A 15,142-nucleotide genomic window follows, 5' to 3' on the forward strand; every position below is an offset into this window, starting at 1 on the left:
GCAGTTCTCACCAAAGCCCCCAATTTTAACATCAAGATCACAGAGCCCACTCTCTCTACTAGACTAAAAGTTTAAACCCAAATTCATGAAGCTGAACAACAACAAGAAGCTATTATGGCCACCCTCCATCACCAGATGATTTTCAAACTTCAAGATCATTCATTTGACCATAACTTTCCCAACACAACCAAAGATGTCTTGTATATAGTTGCAAACAATCCAAGTGACTCATCGATCATCCAAATTCTAAGACATCAGCCCAAGAAGAACTTGCTCAAAGGATGCCGCTGGAATGGATCAAACAACTATGAAAAACAATTTCATGTCTAGGGGATGTTCACACCATAGAATCCCCTACACTTTACATACTTCAAGATGGTACTATCAAATCAATTTTCAAAAAGCTTGAAACTCAAGATCCAAACTAGATCTCTAGAAAAACACTGTTAATAGCCATAGCTTTCATTAGAAAGAAAGAGACCTTTCAATTGAGTGGTTTACCTTAGAGGCCAAACTAGTTTATGTCTCCTATATTAATGGTCATTTTATTTGAGATTGTGCCCTAAAAATATATGACCCTAGTTGTGATTACCATCTATGGAATTATTATGATGATGAAGAAGATTTTAGTTCTAAAAGAAGAACTAGAAAGCTTAAGCAACCTAGATCTCCATCCAAGCACAAGCATCCACCAAAGGATGATGATGATGACTATGGTCTTAGACATATTACAAATAGAAAATGGGTGGGCCCTCCAAATTCTCCTACTAAAAGGAGTACTCTCTTTGAACTCTTCAAGCAACTTGGCGACAAAGACCTTCTCCCTTGGAGGAGAAGCCACAACCTGTCATCCCAACTCTACTGCTTGCACAAGTTTGTGCCTTGCCTTGTATTGCATGATAAGACCCTATGAGGAAAATTTTCCCCCCATTGAGCGAAAAATAGATGACAAGATATAAAGGTCACTAGCAGACATTTCATATCACAAACAAAGTTAGTCCTCAAGGCACTCCTAAGCCGGTCTCCCCTATAGAGGAAGCTTTAAACTAGTAGTTCTTAGAATGTTGTCATCCAAAACAGGGTCTCACACAAAATCAATTCAAAACATGATCATTTAACAACAACAATAGAAAGCCTGCCTTGATAGGTTAATCAAATTGATGATCGGGTAAATAATCTATATCAAGGACTCTGTAACAAGAAAAAAACTTGGATACAAAACTCTGCAGATTTATTAAGGAAGGATATACTGGATTAGAGTATTCAGAAAAGAAAATGAAATTTCTAAAGTAAGAAAACAACTATAGCAAATAGAAGCAAATTTGGCTCACGACCAGTTTAAAACTATTTATGAGTCCTATCCAACCATATACAGACAATTCCTTACCTATGCTTCCATACAATGACCTATCCTACTGAGACTAATTATAATGTGTTTACCAATTTTGCAAAAGGGTACTAAAGTAATTTTACACATAAATTTAATCTCAAAAAAATCTTTTAAAACCTTATTGTCATTATTATATTTCGCGAGATCAAATTGTGATTTTCCTGTCTTAAAGGATTTATCAATCATTCTCCCATGAAAAAAAAAAAAGATGAATGTGGGATCTATAGTTAAAAAAAATGGGAATGGATATTTCAAAATTGATAATCCATGAATTTCATAAAGGTCAAGCCCATGTAAATATAGAAAATATAATTGAGAGAAAAATTACCTTCCATTAAACTTAACAATACTCAAATTTGACCAATTAAATAATAATATAAACAAAAGAAGAAAGATAGATAATATTTTATGTTTTACAAAATAAATAATAAAATGTAAATATATATCCATATAAGGAAAGCTTCATAGAAAATAATATGTCTCAACTTATAGGATTTTTTTTAAAAAAAATGAATGATGATATGGAACCTATAATAAAATATATATATATATATATATATGCAAAACATGCAATAAAATTACAAATTATTAATTACAAAAATTCTAAAATAGTTGGCATGCCACCCAACATATTTTTTTTATTTCTAAAAATTTTAATTTATGCATAGTAATATATTTTTTAAAAAATAATTTGATGCTTATATTTTCAACATATAAAACATAATAATTTGTGCAATAAAATAAATTATACTCTCTTCAGTCTTTATTATAGGATACTTTCAACAATTTCACAAATTTTAAGAAAAGTTAGTTTTTCTTTGGTATCATAAAAAAATTATACTTTCATTTTTACACTAGCTTTGAATGATAATACAATTATATTAAATACCTTCATACTAATTAATAAGGGTAATTTGAAAAAAGTAGTTTAATTGTTACAAAGTATTATATATTTTAGACCAAAAAATTACTTATAATTGTCTTATAAATAAGACCGGAGGGAGTATGTATTTACTTACATTGTGGAGAAGTAGAAGGGTAATAAACAATTAAAAAAAAAAGTTGCTACTGAAATAACTTTAAACATAAAGTCAAGAAACGAAAACAACTGGACCTAGGAGACCGTTTATTTGTTTTTTCAATTTTAATTTTGGGAAAATGACAATTAGGGACCCCCAATGATCATTAATTACAATTATAATAATGAACCATGATTCTTACTTGAAATTAAAAAATGCAAATAGTATAAAATATCCATAGAAGTGACTTTAATAAATTTTCAGATGACTATTGTATACTCACAAATGTCCTTGAAAAGTTTCGAAAGTGAATTTTAATCTCATATTGGGAAACAATCTATTGTCAATGGGTTTTCCAACTAAACTTAACAATACTTCAATCTCATAATGGTAATTTAAACAATGTCATTTCTTTATTTTTCAAGTGATCTATCTATACAATAACAAACATAAAAATTTACAAGTCATTGGATCATATTCAAAAGTGATTTTTGATAAATTTTTAGTGACTATTATATATTCACAAGTGCCATTGAAAAGCTTCATAAATAAATTTTAGTTTCATACTTAGAAACAATCCATTCCCAACTATTGTTCATTAGTTTTCCAACTGAGATTAATAATATTCTCATCAACAATCATTTCTTTATTTTTCAAGTTCATGGTAATTTTATAAACTCATGTATGTTTTTAATTTCAAATAAAGACCATAATACATTATTGAGATTTCAATAATTTATGCCATAATTGTAATTAATGGCCATAAGGAGTCCCTAATTGCTATTTTCCCTTTAATTTTTAAAAATTAAGTTTCACATTGTAATGTTACATATTCATTATCTAAAATACAAATTATAATGCTCTAAAATTCAAAATAATTAAAATAAATAATAATTTTAAAATAGAAACACATATTTTAAAGTCTAAATTTAATCCAAAATTTTAAAATATCTCAACTTTACAGGCTTAAAATAAATTTGAGATTAAACAGGCTTAATGTCTTGTTCTGTTGTTCAAGTGTAAACATAAGGGCACAGCTATAACAGATTTCCTAACAGAGACTTCAGAATTCCATGTACGCACAATACAGCATCATTGGCGTATGACTCCAAGCCAATGCCGGTAAAGCCAAAATCAAGAAATCTAGTAATCTACCAGAGGAAGAAAATGATGCTCTTCTTAGAGATAAGGAAAAAATATTAGTTTGGCAAAACAGGATCCAAACTCTACTTCATAGTTTAAGGGTAAAAATTCACACCTTTCTCCATCAAAGCCGGCCAACCACTACATCAAGATTCTGTGGCATGGCATCAACTGAATTCCTGAATTGATGGAATTGTCAATGGAGCTGTTATTTTTATAATCCCGAACGCAAACACTTTTAACCAAGATTCTACTCACTCTGGTGATTGTGAATCAAGCTGCATTGTTACTGGTCCATCATTAACCAAACTGACCTTCTCACCATCACAAATATGAGGACAGTTAACATGTGTAGCCGTTAGACATCAACACCCGACGCATTCATCATTAAAAAGAAATTGGACGGACATAAGCTTACCTTCATCATCGCTCCAAAAACTCCATCTGCAAGAATATGAAGCATCTTAAAATCAGAACATGACATAGCATTAAGTTCAACAGATTTACAAGATGCATTCAAGGAAAGGGGCACACACATCACCAAGGCTCCTTAAAGAGAATTCAATCTAAATAGAGAGAAGAAGCTTTCCAATGAATCGATGTCTATCAAATTATACAACACAACAGAATTGACCACTCGTCATGATAACTGTAGCCTCACCGTCTGTTCCTTTATAATTAGTAAAGTGGCAAGATGAATTATGGGTTTCCGTCAGTGGTTAATCCCAGATGTAAAAGACAATGGAAATAGCAAAAATTTTCAATTAACAATAGCTTATTTGGTTGAGGCGAAGAAAAAATTTGGTTGGCATTCCTTTGATACTTTTTATAAGCCACAAAAGAAGACATTGACGAGAATGAATTAAAATTACAACTGTTATGGAACACTGTGGTCATTAATCTATAAATTAAATAATGAATGAACAGTCATTAATAATTGGGAATACTATGGTATCTTAACAAAATAGAATTATCTGGGTTTGCACTGAGTTGGCAAACAAGAGTAGTTACTACCATCAAGATTCAAAGCATTCATGAGAATTCTGTTGTCCACCCAAATCCCTCTCTCTTCTCCTCTCCAGTATCAGACAGATTCTTTCATTTTTGTCAATGCTAGTTGGCTAGATTGGAGCTAACATCCTCGGTAGTGAATGGAACGAAGGAAAAGTGAAATAATTCTGCATCAATTTGCTAAACAATGAGACTGATAACTATGTAGTGGGAGATTTGGTGGCTATACTAGGCTATGCTAAATTGCTAATCTTCACTACCAGAAAAATTCTGTTAATACCATGAGTCGTGATGGGAATATCAATTGTTTTGAGAGATAATAAGACCCCCATGTTCTACATTGGGAAAAGGTGAGAGACTTGCGGCATTCCAAAGATGGCGAAATTTGCACCATTTATCGATTTACACATCTTCTCCAGATCACTTTGTTTATGCCAATTTTCCGTTGGGTTATAACAACATATACAAGGTATAAGCTAAAAGTGTACTCAACCTTACGGAAGGTACTTATGAGCAAATCCATGAATCATCATACTCAAAGTGCAACATTTCATTTCCTTATAAAGTTGGAGTTTGTTAATTACAACAAAGGTAAACGCCAGGTTGCTATTTCTTAACCATGAATGAACAAACGAACGAGCAACAAACAAAAATGCCTCTCCGTACAAGAAGAAGAAGAAGAAGAAGAAATAGGTGCCTTCGGCTGATAGGTGAAATACAATTGAAACTTACCTTTTATTGCGTCAGTGTTACAGGCATTCCTTGAATCTATCAACCAAAGAAGCATAAAAGGAGTTCGCTGAAAACCTGGCTTGTTTCCCTTAAGTAATCCATACAAGGTAAATTGACCCACTGAGTCACTGTCACAAAACCAATATTACTCGTTTAGTAAAATAACAAATAAAGTCCTTCCCACTTTGTTCTTCGTTAATAATTAAGAAAAATCGAATTAGCAAACATAATTCCAGTACCTAATAGAACTTGATAATGCATCTGCATTACCTGCAAATTAAGATAAGCCCAATTACACAAACGGTCAAAGCAACCTCCACAACTGATATCTAACATTTGACAATGAAATAAATTACACTTTGGTCCCATCCTTTGCCTGTACTTTCATTGGGGAACAATCTCACATTCAAGACTTTACGACTTCTGAAAGCAAAGCAGACCCAAAAAAAAAAAGTGACTACCCAAACCATAAATTATAAATTCCGCTTAAAAATTGAAGATAGGGGTAGAAGTACTCAAGTACATGTAGTCAGCGTCGGCATCGGAATCGGAATCGTGGGGGCCAACAAGGACGAGAAGGCCCGGTCCAACCGCGGACACAATGAGGCCGTCGACCTGGAATAGTGCTAAAATGCGCCGGTAATACAGGATAAGAGAATGAGAGAGAGTAAATAAGGTTTTTTTTTTTTTTGGCCAAAGTAAAGAAGGGTTGAAAGAAACTAAACTCGACGCTTGCGGAGGTGACGCGCTGAACATCGGCTCCCATTGCGGTGATTGGCTTCGCTTTCCTCTTGGTGAGTGGCAGAGAAGCTTGAACTTTGTACCTGGTGCGTGAATCTGTAGGTAGTGCTGGCTCGCAGCGGGTTTAGTGCTGCGGGATGTAGGCTGCAGTGAGTTGGTGCCACGATAAAATGTTTTTATATATATTTGAAAAAAACGTAACTTTCAATTGGATTTACTATCAGTCCTACACTTTATTTGTAGTATTATCAATTTCTCCAGTTTCTCCATTTAAACTTTAAATCCTTACATTTTTAGAGAAGTATTAATATGATATTAACAATATTAATTATGCTAATGTACACAATAGTAATGTTAATTATATGATGACATATCAGTTAGTGACTAATGTGTATTTTTTTGGAGAAAAAAAATTTATGTGCATTTTTAATAATTATTATTATATATATATATATAACTAAGATTTAAGACTACAAGAAAATATCATATGTCTATTTTTAAGTTTATTATAATTTTATATTTCATGGTACCTTTCTTACAATTGTGTGCACCAAATTAGATTTAGGGTTAGGTTCATGATGGTTTATTATTTTTTAATGTGTATAAAATATATCATTCAAGTTTGAAGTTCTGACAATTTTTTTACTTTCTAATTATTAAAAAAAAAAACTCCCTTGGGTCCTATTTACAGGATATATTCTAGAAAAAAAGTTTTATCCAAAGTATAAGATATTTTGTAATAATTGAACAATTTTTTTTAATTTTACTCTTTCTTGATTAATGTAAAAGTATTTAATATAGTTGTATCATTATTTAAAGTTTAGGGTAAAAACAAAAATACATATCATTTTTTATTATATAAAAAATTAACTTTTCTTAAAATTCATGAAACAATTGAAAATATCTTATAATAAAGATTGGGTGAAGTACACATTAGCTTTTTTCTTCCTCAGAAAAAATACATGACAGTCACTAACTAACACATCATTATATAATTAATAGTGTTATTGTCCACATCAGCATAATTAATACCGTTACGTCAACACTCCTCTAAAAGTGTAGAAACCTAAACTGTAGACGAAAAAAACTATAGGGATTTAGAATATCAAAATAAAGTGTAGAAACTAATAGCAAATCACGTGCAAAGTATATGGATTAAAAGTTATGTTTTTTCTGTATATTTTTTAAAATTTTAAAAATTATAAATTCATCATAATGTTAGAAGTTTTTTCTATCATTAATTATTAGCATTATGCAATTAAACATGAAAATATAATTAACACGTAGAAGCAAAATTAAATTTAACATTAATTTGAGTAAAAGTTAGCAAGCTAACCTTTTTTTTTAGGCTAGCTAAGAAATTATAAGTTAATTGAAGCAAAATGTAATAACAAGACAATAAAAGAAAAAAAAAAGTTAGGATTTGTCCTCAACTTAATAGCATAGTAACTCATAATTCAAAAAAATATATGGCTATATTGCTCATGCCTACTTAAAAATATTTCACTCAAATTAAATTGTGAAAAAGTCTTTGATTGAATACATATTATACTAATGCAATTGATTGGTCATGAATTTAAAAATATCTCAACTAATTAAATGTGATAAGTAATAATAGCAATATATAATAAACACATAATTTGAATTATTTTATTAATTTGAATAATAATTAGGGTATGAGAATTAAGAAAATGATTTTGAAACTTTTATCTTTTTTTAAAAAATAAGTGGGCCAATCAACGGGTTCAAACTATATAAAGCAAGCCAAAATCATCTCACATATAAATGAAACCTTTTTTTTTTTAAAACTCAACTTTTTTTTTTCTTTTGGATTGGTTGGTTGAGATATTATTAACTCTATTTGTAGGTGAGATGGTTACTAAGAGAGAAGGTATATCAAGGAAATTCATTTTTTTAAAATTATTATTGGCGGACAATTTTTTCAAAAATGCTCTTTTAATAGAAATGAAAGTAAAATTGGCACAGGTAGAGATGAAAATGAAGTTTAAAAATATATTTGTCATAAAAAAAAGTAAAATAAAAAAATTAATAAATATAGTTATATTTTGAAAAGATTAAAATATTCATAAATTTTTTTTTTTAAAAAAGCATCCTCTCCATCGTCTCCCAGGGCAACCATCCATCATTGTAGTCAGATTGAGCGCCACTGGCACCAAGAATAGTCCAGAAATCAAATCCAAAAAAGAAATCCTACCAAGAAGATTGATGAAGTATATTGAAGAGCCGGATCAAAGAAGCTCCATCCTCATCGCCGGAGACTGAAAGCCATTATCATCATTGAAGAAGCTTTGCATCGCTACCTCACCAATCATCACCACTATCAATATATACCAGAAAGTAGTTCCACCCAGCCATGCTTTAATAACCGGCTCTTGAGGTAAGATGTCGTTGTCATCAAGCTGTCTAAGGAAAACGGCTTTGTGAGCAGTGCCGGCTACAAAAATGGCTAGGGTTAGCCATTTAAAATTTTTGGGGCTTCATGTTTAATGCTTTGTTCTACAATACAATATGAATGAAGAAGATACATAGATAACAGCACTATAACCTGTCTCTGTTATTCTCTCATATTGCACATCGGTGGAGCCGTCTTTCACTTTCGTGGAGTCGCATGTTCTTAACAAAGATCCACTTGAAGTGGTGTTAATGCTTCAACATGGCTACCCATTTTTGGGATGCAATCCATTAGTTTCTTCGATCTCGGGGGGGTTATGAATGCAAGTTTAAATATAATCAACGCATGTTCATTTTCTTCAAACAAATAGAAGGATCAAAGTCGTTCATTCTTTGTGCAAGATGGCTGTTATTAATGCTTGTGTTCATAAAGGAAGATGAACGTCTTTTATTGTCTTTCATTTGTTTTGTCTATTCATATTAGGAAGTCAGGTCTTTTGGTTTATTTACACCCATACATAGAGGTTTGTTAAATCCATTAAATGCACCATTCGTTTTGTGTAAATAGAAGAGACGCTCTATAACTTTTTGGACAATGCTTTTCTTTGTTTTGTGTGAGCTTTCTTTGTTCTTCTTCACCAAGCTTATGCACGCAAGAATGGAGATGGATTTCGGGGACTTTGCCAGTCTCGATGCTTTAGGGCCTTCCTCTGGTGACTATAGGATCTTCGTGAAGGTGGATGGGGCTTACTTGAGGACAAACTTTGACGTGTATGACAGAGATATGGGGTGGCCAAAGAGGGTTCCATCTGTGGATTCCAATGTATTCGACCCTGCAGTGAGTTGTTTCGCCATCCTTTTTTAGTCATGTTAATCAAATATCCTCACTTGCATTTAAAAATCTTCACCTTTCCAAGGGACATGCATGATCAATCTCTGTTTTTGGAGATGCCAACATTAGGAGGTTTGTAATAGGCTTGAAGAGACAAAGACCTACTATATTCACTTTTTCAGTTAGGTCTGAAGGTCTTGGAGTGCATCGAAAGATTCACTTGGAGTTGGACGAGCGCACCGAGATGGTGGAGCACTCTGTAATTCATTCCTTCCCATTGCTTCAAGGTGAAGCCTGTTCGGGAACTCAGGTATGAGTGGTGGGTTGAGTTGTGAGCACGCGATTAGTACATTCATTTAATTTTTTCTGTTTCCTTCACTGTATCAACAATGTCACTTCTGTGAAATTACTCTGTTAATTCTCTGATGCAGATGTTTGTGGTTTCTTGAAAGAGATGGTTATATACGATTGGTATGAAGATGGAGGTATGCTGACCTGGGGGCTGGAATTTGTAGTGGAGGACAGTCGGTTAAGTATCTCTTTCAGGAATAGTTTTAACATTTTTCTATTAACATCCTATGGAGCTTTGGACATGAAAGATTGTATCTTTCCATTTTCAGCAGCGATAAGCTCGAGTGCACTCTGTTTGGTGATCCTGCAATTGCTGCGTGGACCAGTTTTGGAGAGAAGAAAGATAAGCCTGACCTCATTGTGGTTGTTCACTACGCTCTTGTCAAGAGAGACTCCGGTAAGGTATTCTACATATGGAAAAAGATCACTTGTAGTTTTATAATTAACTATGCCTTTGGTTCATTATTCCTGAATCCTTCTCTTCCATTTTCGCAAGACTGACCTCCCTCACGAATTTTGCTAATGTAACGAAGGTATATTTGGACCCACAAATTCCTAAAACTTCATGATGTTCGAAGGGTCTTGTAGGCGAAGGTTAGTAGAGGTTGCCATATCATGTGAGGGGTATAGAAGTCATATTCAGATACCGTACATACCAATAGATGTTGGCTTTAAAATCCATTTCAAACCATCTGTGCTTATGGATCGTGCAATAGCTCAATGTTTTTTTTTTGTTATAGCTGGACTTATGTACATATTTGATGTTCCTTTTTTCGATAATGTTGAAATTTGGATCGGACTTGCTTTTCTTGGTTGGCGAAGCCTGTATGTGTTAACAGAGATGGTATATCTCATCATCTCTATTTAAAAAATAGAACTGCTATCTCCATGAAATTTTAACCCTCTGTTTTATATCCACCAATTTTAAAGAATAGCAGCGGATTTTTTTTTATTGTTTAAAAAAGACGTACCAATTTCTGAGCATCTCTAGCCATGAATTGGTTTTCTTCAATGCATCTGAATGATAATATTTCTTTTAAAAAATATTGAAAAGAAGCAAGAAGCAAGTGCCTAATTTCAATGAAAACTTAACATCCATCTGATAATGACTGATCTGTAAAAATGATAATGACTACTCATTATCATTTTTACAGATAATTAATTCAATTGATATTGTTTGCAGGAAAAAAAAAATGAAATGACTATTCATTAATGAACCATGCCAAGCAAATTTGAAATAATAGTTTTATAATTAACAATCTGTCCAAACATTTGCCACGTGAAATTAATAGAGTGGAGCATTTAGTTATTATTTCAATAAAGCCAAAAATATTATCCAGATATATATGAGGAATTAACAAAGTGCATTCACATTAATTTCATTTCAAAGCCATTAATATGCGAAACATATGTATGTATGTATGTGTTTAATTGAGACATAAGATACAAAAAAGGTCTAAGCTAGGAATATGTGGAATGTGTGTGTGTGTTTGTATTTAATAGAAAACATAGATCACGGAAATGGTCAAATTTCACAGCTCAAAATTATATCAAGAATGGATTTGTAAGGAATAGTCACATCACGTCTTTTTTTTTTTACATACATTCAAATTGTACCTTTATAGATAAATTAGTAATCGATAATATTTGTTTAAAAATTATTGTCTAGAAAAGAAAAATGGTATAAAAATTTGGTTGCTGACAATGAGTTCATTCGTTCTCATTATCATTTTTGGGCTTAAGACATTCTCTCACACACAGTTTTTCTAAAAAAAAAAACTTGCAGATTGGAGCGGGTTCCTTATTGCTCAAAATTATTTGTTTTAACAAGGTTGACAAGTGAATTATATGAAATTGAATTTTTGTAGAGTTGATAAGGAAAATGGTCTCACATTTATTTATTTACAACCTGTTGCACAATTTGATTGTGACTAATCATTATCACTATTGGGTTTAAGCCTCTTTGTTCGTACACACGAATATTATTAAAAAAAGGCTTTATTGAACTAGCTTTCTTTGTTGGCCAAACTTATATGGATATAGTGATAAAGATCTTCACTTATGCTGACTTACTTCATTAATACCACTTGTATAGATATAGTAAAATGCAGTGCCTACCTACTGTAAAGTCTGTCCTACGACGACATAGAGTATAAAGTTTACTTCATAATTCTTTTTATTTCAAGGCAAACTCTGTAGAGGGAATCGATTTTTTTTTCACACTTTGATCTGCTTTTTCTACACCATTAATTTTGTAGTGCCATGCATGCACCATGGGATGTAGATAGACATATAATTCTTCACAACAATAAACAAAGGTGGCATAATGGCATGGAAATCTGCTACTCGTAGTCTTCGTATATCATTCGTCTAGGTTTTTTCTCATATACCTATCTACTAGCATTGCTTCAGAAAGCAAACTGACTTCTCAGAGTATCTTGCCTAAATGCCTTTAACAGATATTTGCGCTCCTATCATTTTAATGGGAGAACAACATTTATTTTCTCTTATGAACGTAAAACTAATATATACACCAATATTGCTTATAGCTAACTTTTCCTAACACGTAGCACAAGGCTGTATATCTTATAAGTGAGTATAAGATCCTAGAAGGTTAAAGATTGACCGCGCTACTTTACTTGACTTTTTCAATAGAAGTTTTGCTGTCATGTTCTTCTTGTGAAAATTCTTTCACCGTCCTTGATACTTTGCGTGTGGTGTTTGATATTCTATCCTGTCACTGTGCATCATTTACAGTTCTAGACAACTCATCCTGCCACCATTAGTGGTATGCATGTTTTGTTATCAGGCTTTTTACGTGTTGACCGATGATGTTAAGGTTATTTCACGTTTGAGGATAATTTCATTACCATATATATTTTTGCTTCAAATAATAATACTGAGTTATGTCATCAAGAAGGTAATTTCCATATTTTTTTGATTCTCTGAACATGTTTCTTTTTTTGTTTTCGCGGCTCATATGCTGTCCTTGGATGAGACTTGCTTTCCACTTTTGTTTTCAAGAGCCATTGTTTCTCACACCATATTCATTTGACATGGCTTAGCACTTCGGGGATCTTCTTCATGCATGCTTTCGGTCTAGTCTCTCATAATAATTTGGTCAGACCGTAAGATATCAAACACAATACTAGGAATATTCTTCATGTTTAAAGCCTGTGTGGTTGCCTGAAGTATTGCTTTATTAAATGCACCTGTTTCTTATTTTGTGTTAGTTTCATATATGTACACTGAATTTCCTATCTTCAGGCTTTGGTTTTGAGAAACCAACGTTCTCTTCATTTATATTTCGCTTTCTTTTTTCACTTTACAGAAACATAGTGTCAAATCAGCTATTTGTGTTCTATGCAATGGTGCAACTTTGATTGATGTGTGGGTCAACAATCAAAAGTATACATGCATAATTAAAGGCAAGAACTCATATTTCATAAGGACTCATTTAGGTTTGCGTCATGTAAGTAATGTATCCAATATAAATTACTTATTAATAGAGGACATGTCATGCACATCATGTTATTTTTGCATGTGCTCCTACAATTGCTGATACAATTTTGTATAAATAATTAGTCATATTTTCCTCAACGATTCTCTGTTGAGTTAATTGAGTATCAATGAAATAAGAAAATTAGATTCTCATATAAATTATTCTCATTATAGCTTCTCCATGTGCTCATACAAATGCTTACCAAAATTCATATAAATAATGTCCAAAAAATTTAAGGCCATTCATTGTCACTGTATTTTAAAAATCTATCTATTACAATCTTGTAACTTTAAAATTAATGGTTATGTTCAGATGCAATATTCAAGTTGATCATAATACATGCTAAGTCAAATTTATCATAATTGTTGGTTCCACAGATGACTTAATTTAAAATATTCTTAATTCTCAATAAATTCTCAAAGCAAAATTGATGATGAAAGTGAGATAAAAAAGTTTTCATCTATAGAATGGATATGAATCTTTAAGAGCAAATGGGCGTTTCGCATGCAAAGACAATAATTTCCCATCACTCTTTCATTTGCAATGACTATCAATAAAAGTCAAAGTCAATCACTAAGTTATGTTGGCTTGTACTTGCCAAAACCTGCTTTCACTCACGGTCAATTACATGTTGCTCTTTCTAGAGTGAAGACCATGGATGGTCTTAAGATTTTGACACATGATAGTGATAAACAACTAAAGTCTAAAACTATAAACATTGTTTATAAGGAGATTTTCTAAGACCTAACAAGAGGAGGAGGCATTGTAGTCCATTTTGTTATTGTACATGTTAAACTAAAATTGATATGCCAAGTTATGTATTATGGTAATTTAAGTTAATCAAAAATGCAATTCTGTTTATGAATTTCCGTGTACTGTATTATAAATTAACAATTGCATATATGTTGGCTTTTTTATGAAATGTAATATTTTTGTCTCATTTGTATGGGAGGAAAAAATGGTTAAATTGTTCTTAAAGTTTTTCTTCCCGTGCAACGCACAGGGAGTAATTTCTAGTTTTCGAAGAAGCAAATCCAATAAGATTTCTAAGTCTGCGATAGATAGAGATTTCCCAAGGGAGGGAGTCGTCGATGGAGTCATTGCAGATGGAACAAGGTTAGATAATGGAATTGGAGAGGTCAAGAGAAAGATAGCCATCATTCGAAGAGAAGAGGAAGGTAGCCGTCGTTCGGGAAGGAGGGAGGAGACTGGGTCATTCATCGTGAGCTGGGAAAATGGCAAAAGAGAGATTGAGGGCAAAGATGGTAAAATGGAGGAGAAAATAAGGGAGGAACCCAATTCTTAGGGTCTCGCCAAAGAATCAGTTCCATTAGATTCTATGTAACCCACTCCTCAGGAGAACTCAATTCATGAAAACCAAATATAAAAATTCATTGGTTTTTACTTGTAGGTCTCATTTGCCATAAGAGAAAAGCTTTTAATAGAATTGAAATTAGAATTGAAATTAAAATCAAAATCAGAATTAAAATTGAATTGAGTTTTGAAAGTGTGTTTGATATGAACATGAAATCATAATATAATTTTAATTAGCATATGTATTTAAAATAAAAAATAAAAACATCCTTTATTTTATTTTTTTTAATGAAAAACTTAGCAATTAAAAAAATAAAGAATGTACTTTTAAAGCTTAAAATACCTTTTATTTTATTTTTTTAATGACATATAAGCTAATTTCATGTTGGGTTTGTCATTTTCATGGTTTCTACAATGGAATTGGATTCCATCAATTTTGATGAAGTCAGATTCCTTCAAAAAAAGCAATTCCAGCATACCAAACAAGTCAACTAAACAATTTCATGTCTGGTTTCATTTCCTTACTCATAATTTTAAAATACCAAACATGGCCTTACTTTTACTTCTCTCCCAATTCTTTACTACCAAATGAGCCATTAGGCCTTTTGGACTATAGCAATGATGATACTTGATGATGAAAGCTGATGGAAAATACAAGTTCATGTTATAAAGTGAGAATTACAACCAAAACCTAG

At 32.1% G+C, this 15,142-nt stretch overlaps 2 protein-coding genes and 1 pseudogene across 11 annotated transcripts; 2 read left to right on the plus strand and 1 right to left on the minus strand.

The window, feature by feature from the left end:
- The window catches only part of LOC129286571 (zinc finger CCCH domain-containing protein 48-like), a 3,226-nt pseudogene extending 2,313 nt beyond the window's left edge, over positions 1-913 (plus strand).
- A 2,581-nt stretch (positions 914-3,494) lies between these two features.
- Positions 3,495-6,173, minus strand: LOC129287248 (uncharacterized). Of its 6 annotated transcripts, none has more exons than XM_054923443.1 (8): positions 6,021-6,071; positions 5,819-5,910; positions 5,652-5,718; positions 5,535-5,565; positions 5,296-5,423; positions 3,971-3,996; positions 3,811-3,866; positions 3,495-3,731 (listed from the first exon to the last, which is right to left on the minus strand). In XM_054923443.1, exons 3-8 carry the CDS (start codon positions 5,662-5,664, stop codon positions 3,677-3,679), a joined length of 309 nt encoding a protein of 102 aa, XP_054779418.1. In that variant the 5' UTR covers positions 5,665-5,718; positions 5,819-5,910; positions 6,021-6,071; the 3' UTR covers positions 3,495-3,676. The 6 variants fall into 6 exon arrangements, with proteins under 6 accessions (XP_054779418.1, XP_054779417.1, XP_054779415.1 ...); XM_054923442.1 differs by having other exon boundaries at positions 5,819-5,921; positions 6,021-6,054; XM_054923439.1 differs by lacking the exon at positions 5,652-5,718 and having other exon boundaries at positions 3,518-3,560; positions 3,668-3,731; positions 6,021-6,173.
- Positions 6,174-8,645: 2,472 nt separating this feature from the next.
- LOC129287232 (uncharacterized) lies at positions 8,646-14,485 on the plus strand. Of its 5 annotated transcripts, XM_054923424.1 has the most exons (5): positions 8,646-9,286; positions 9,366-9,590; positions 9,712-9,765; positions 9,901-10,028; positions 14,137-14,485. In XM_054923424.1, exons 3-5 carry the CDS (start codon positions 9,735-9,737, stop codon positions 14,437-14,439), a joined length of 462 nt encoding a protein of 153 aa, XP_054779399.1. In that variant the 5' UTR covers positions 8,646-9,286; positions 9,366-9,590; positions 9,712-9,734; the 3' UTR covers positions 14,440-14,485. The 5 variants fall into 5 exon arrangements, 2 of the variants coding, with proteins under 2 accessions (XP_054779399.1, XP_054779400.1); XR_008587628.1 differs by lacking the exon at positions 14,137-14,485 and adding an exon at positions 12,963-13,104 and having other exon boundaries at positions 8,646-9,590; positions 9,712-9,808; XM_054923425.1 differs by having other exon boundaries at positions 8,646-9,590; positions 9,904-10,028.
- Positions 14,486-15,142: the final 657 nt, after the last annotated feature.

This window comes from Prosopis cineraria, unplaced genomic scaffold (genome assembly GCF_029017545.1).
Source record: "Prosopis cineraria cultivar Desert tree isolate PC_DT_omini unplaced genomic scaffold, ASM2901754v1 PC11, whole genome shotgun sequence".
In the NCBI taxonomy this organism is placed as follows: Eukaryota; Viridiplantae; Streptophyta; class Magnoliopsida; order Fabales; family Fabaceae; genus Prosopis; species Prosopis cineraria.

Excerpts from the sequence above, each read along its gene's own strand:
- LOC129287232 (XM_054923424.1), top strand. The coding sequence starts at position 9,735 with ATGGTTATATACGATTGGTATGAAGATGGAG. Across the intron at positions 9,766-9,900 it reads CGATTGGTATGAAGATGGAG|CAGCGATAAGCTCGAGTGCA; the intron begins GTATGCTGACCT and ends TTCCATTTTCAG. Across the intron at positions 10,029-14,136 it reads TCTTGTCAAGAGAGACTCCG|GGAGTAATTTCTAGTTTTCG; the intron begins GTAAGGTATTCT and ends TGCAACGCACAG.
- LOC129287248 (XM_054923438.1), bottom strand. The coding sequence starts at position 6,061 with ATGGGAGCCGATGTTCAGCGCGTCACCTCCGCAAGCGTCGA. Across the intron at positions 5,566-5,818 it reads GATGCCGACGCTGACTACAT|GTAATGCAGATGCATTATCA; the intron begins GTACTTGAGTAC and ends CTTAATTTGCAG. Across the intron at positions 5,424-5,534 it reads GCATTATCAAGTTCTATTAG|TGACTCAGTGGGTCAATTTA; the intron begins GTACTGGAATTA and ends GTTTTGTGACAG.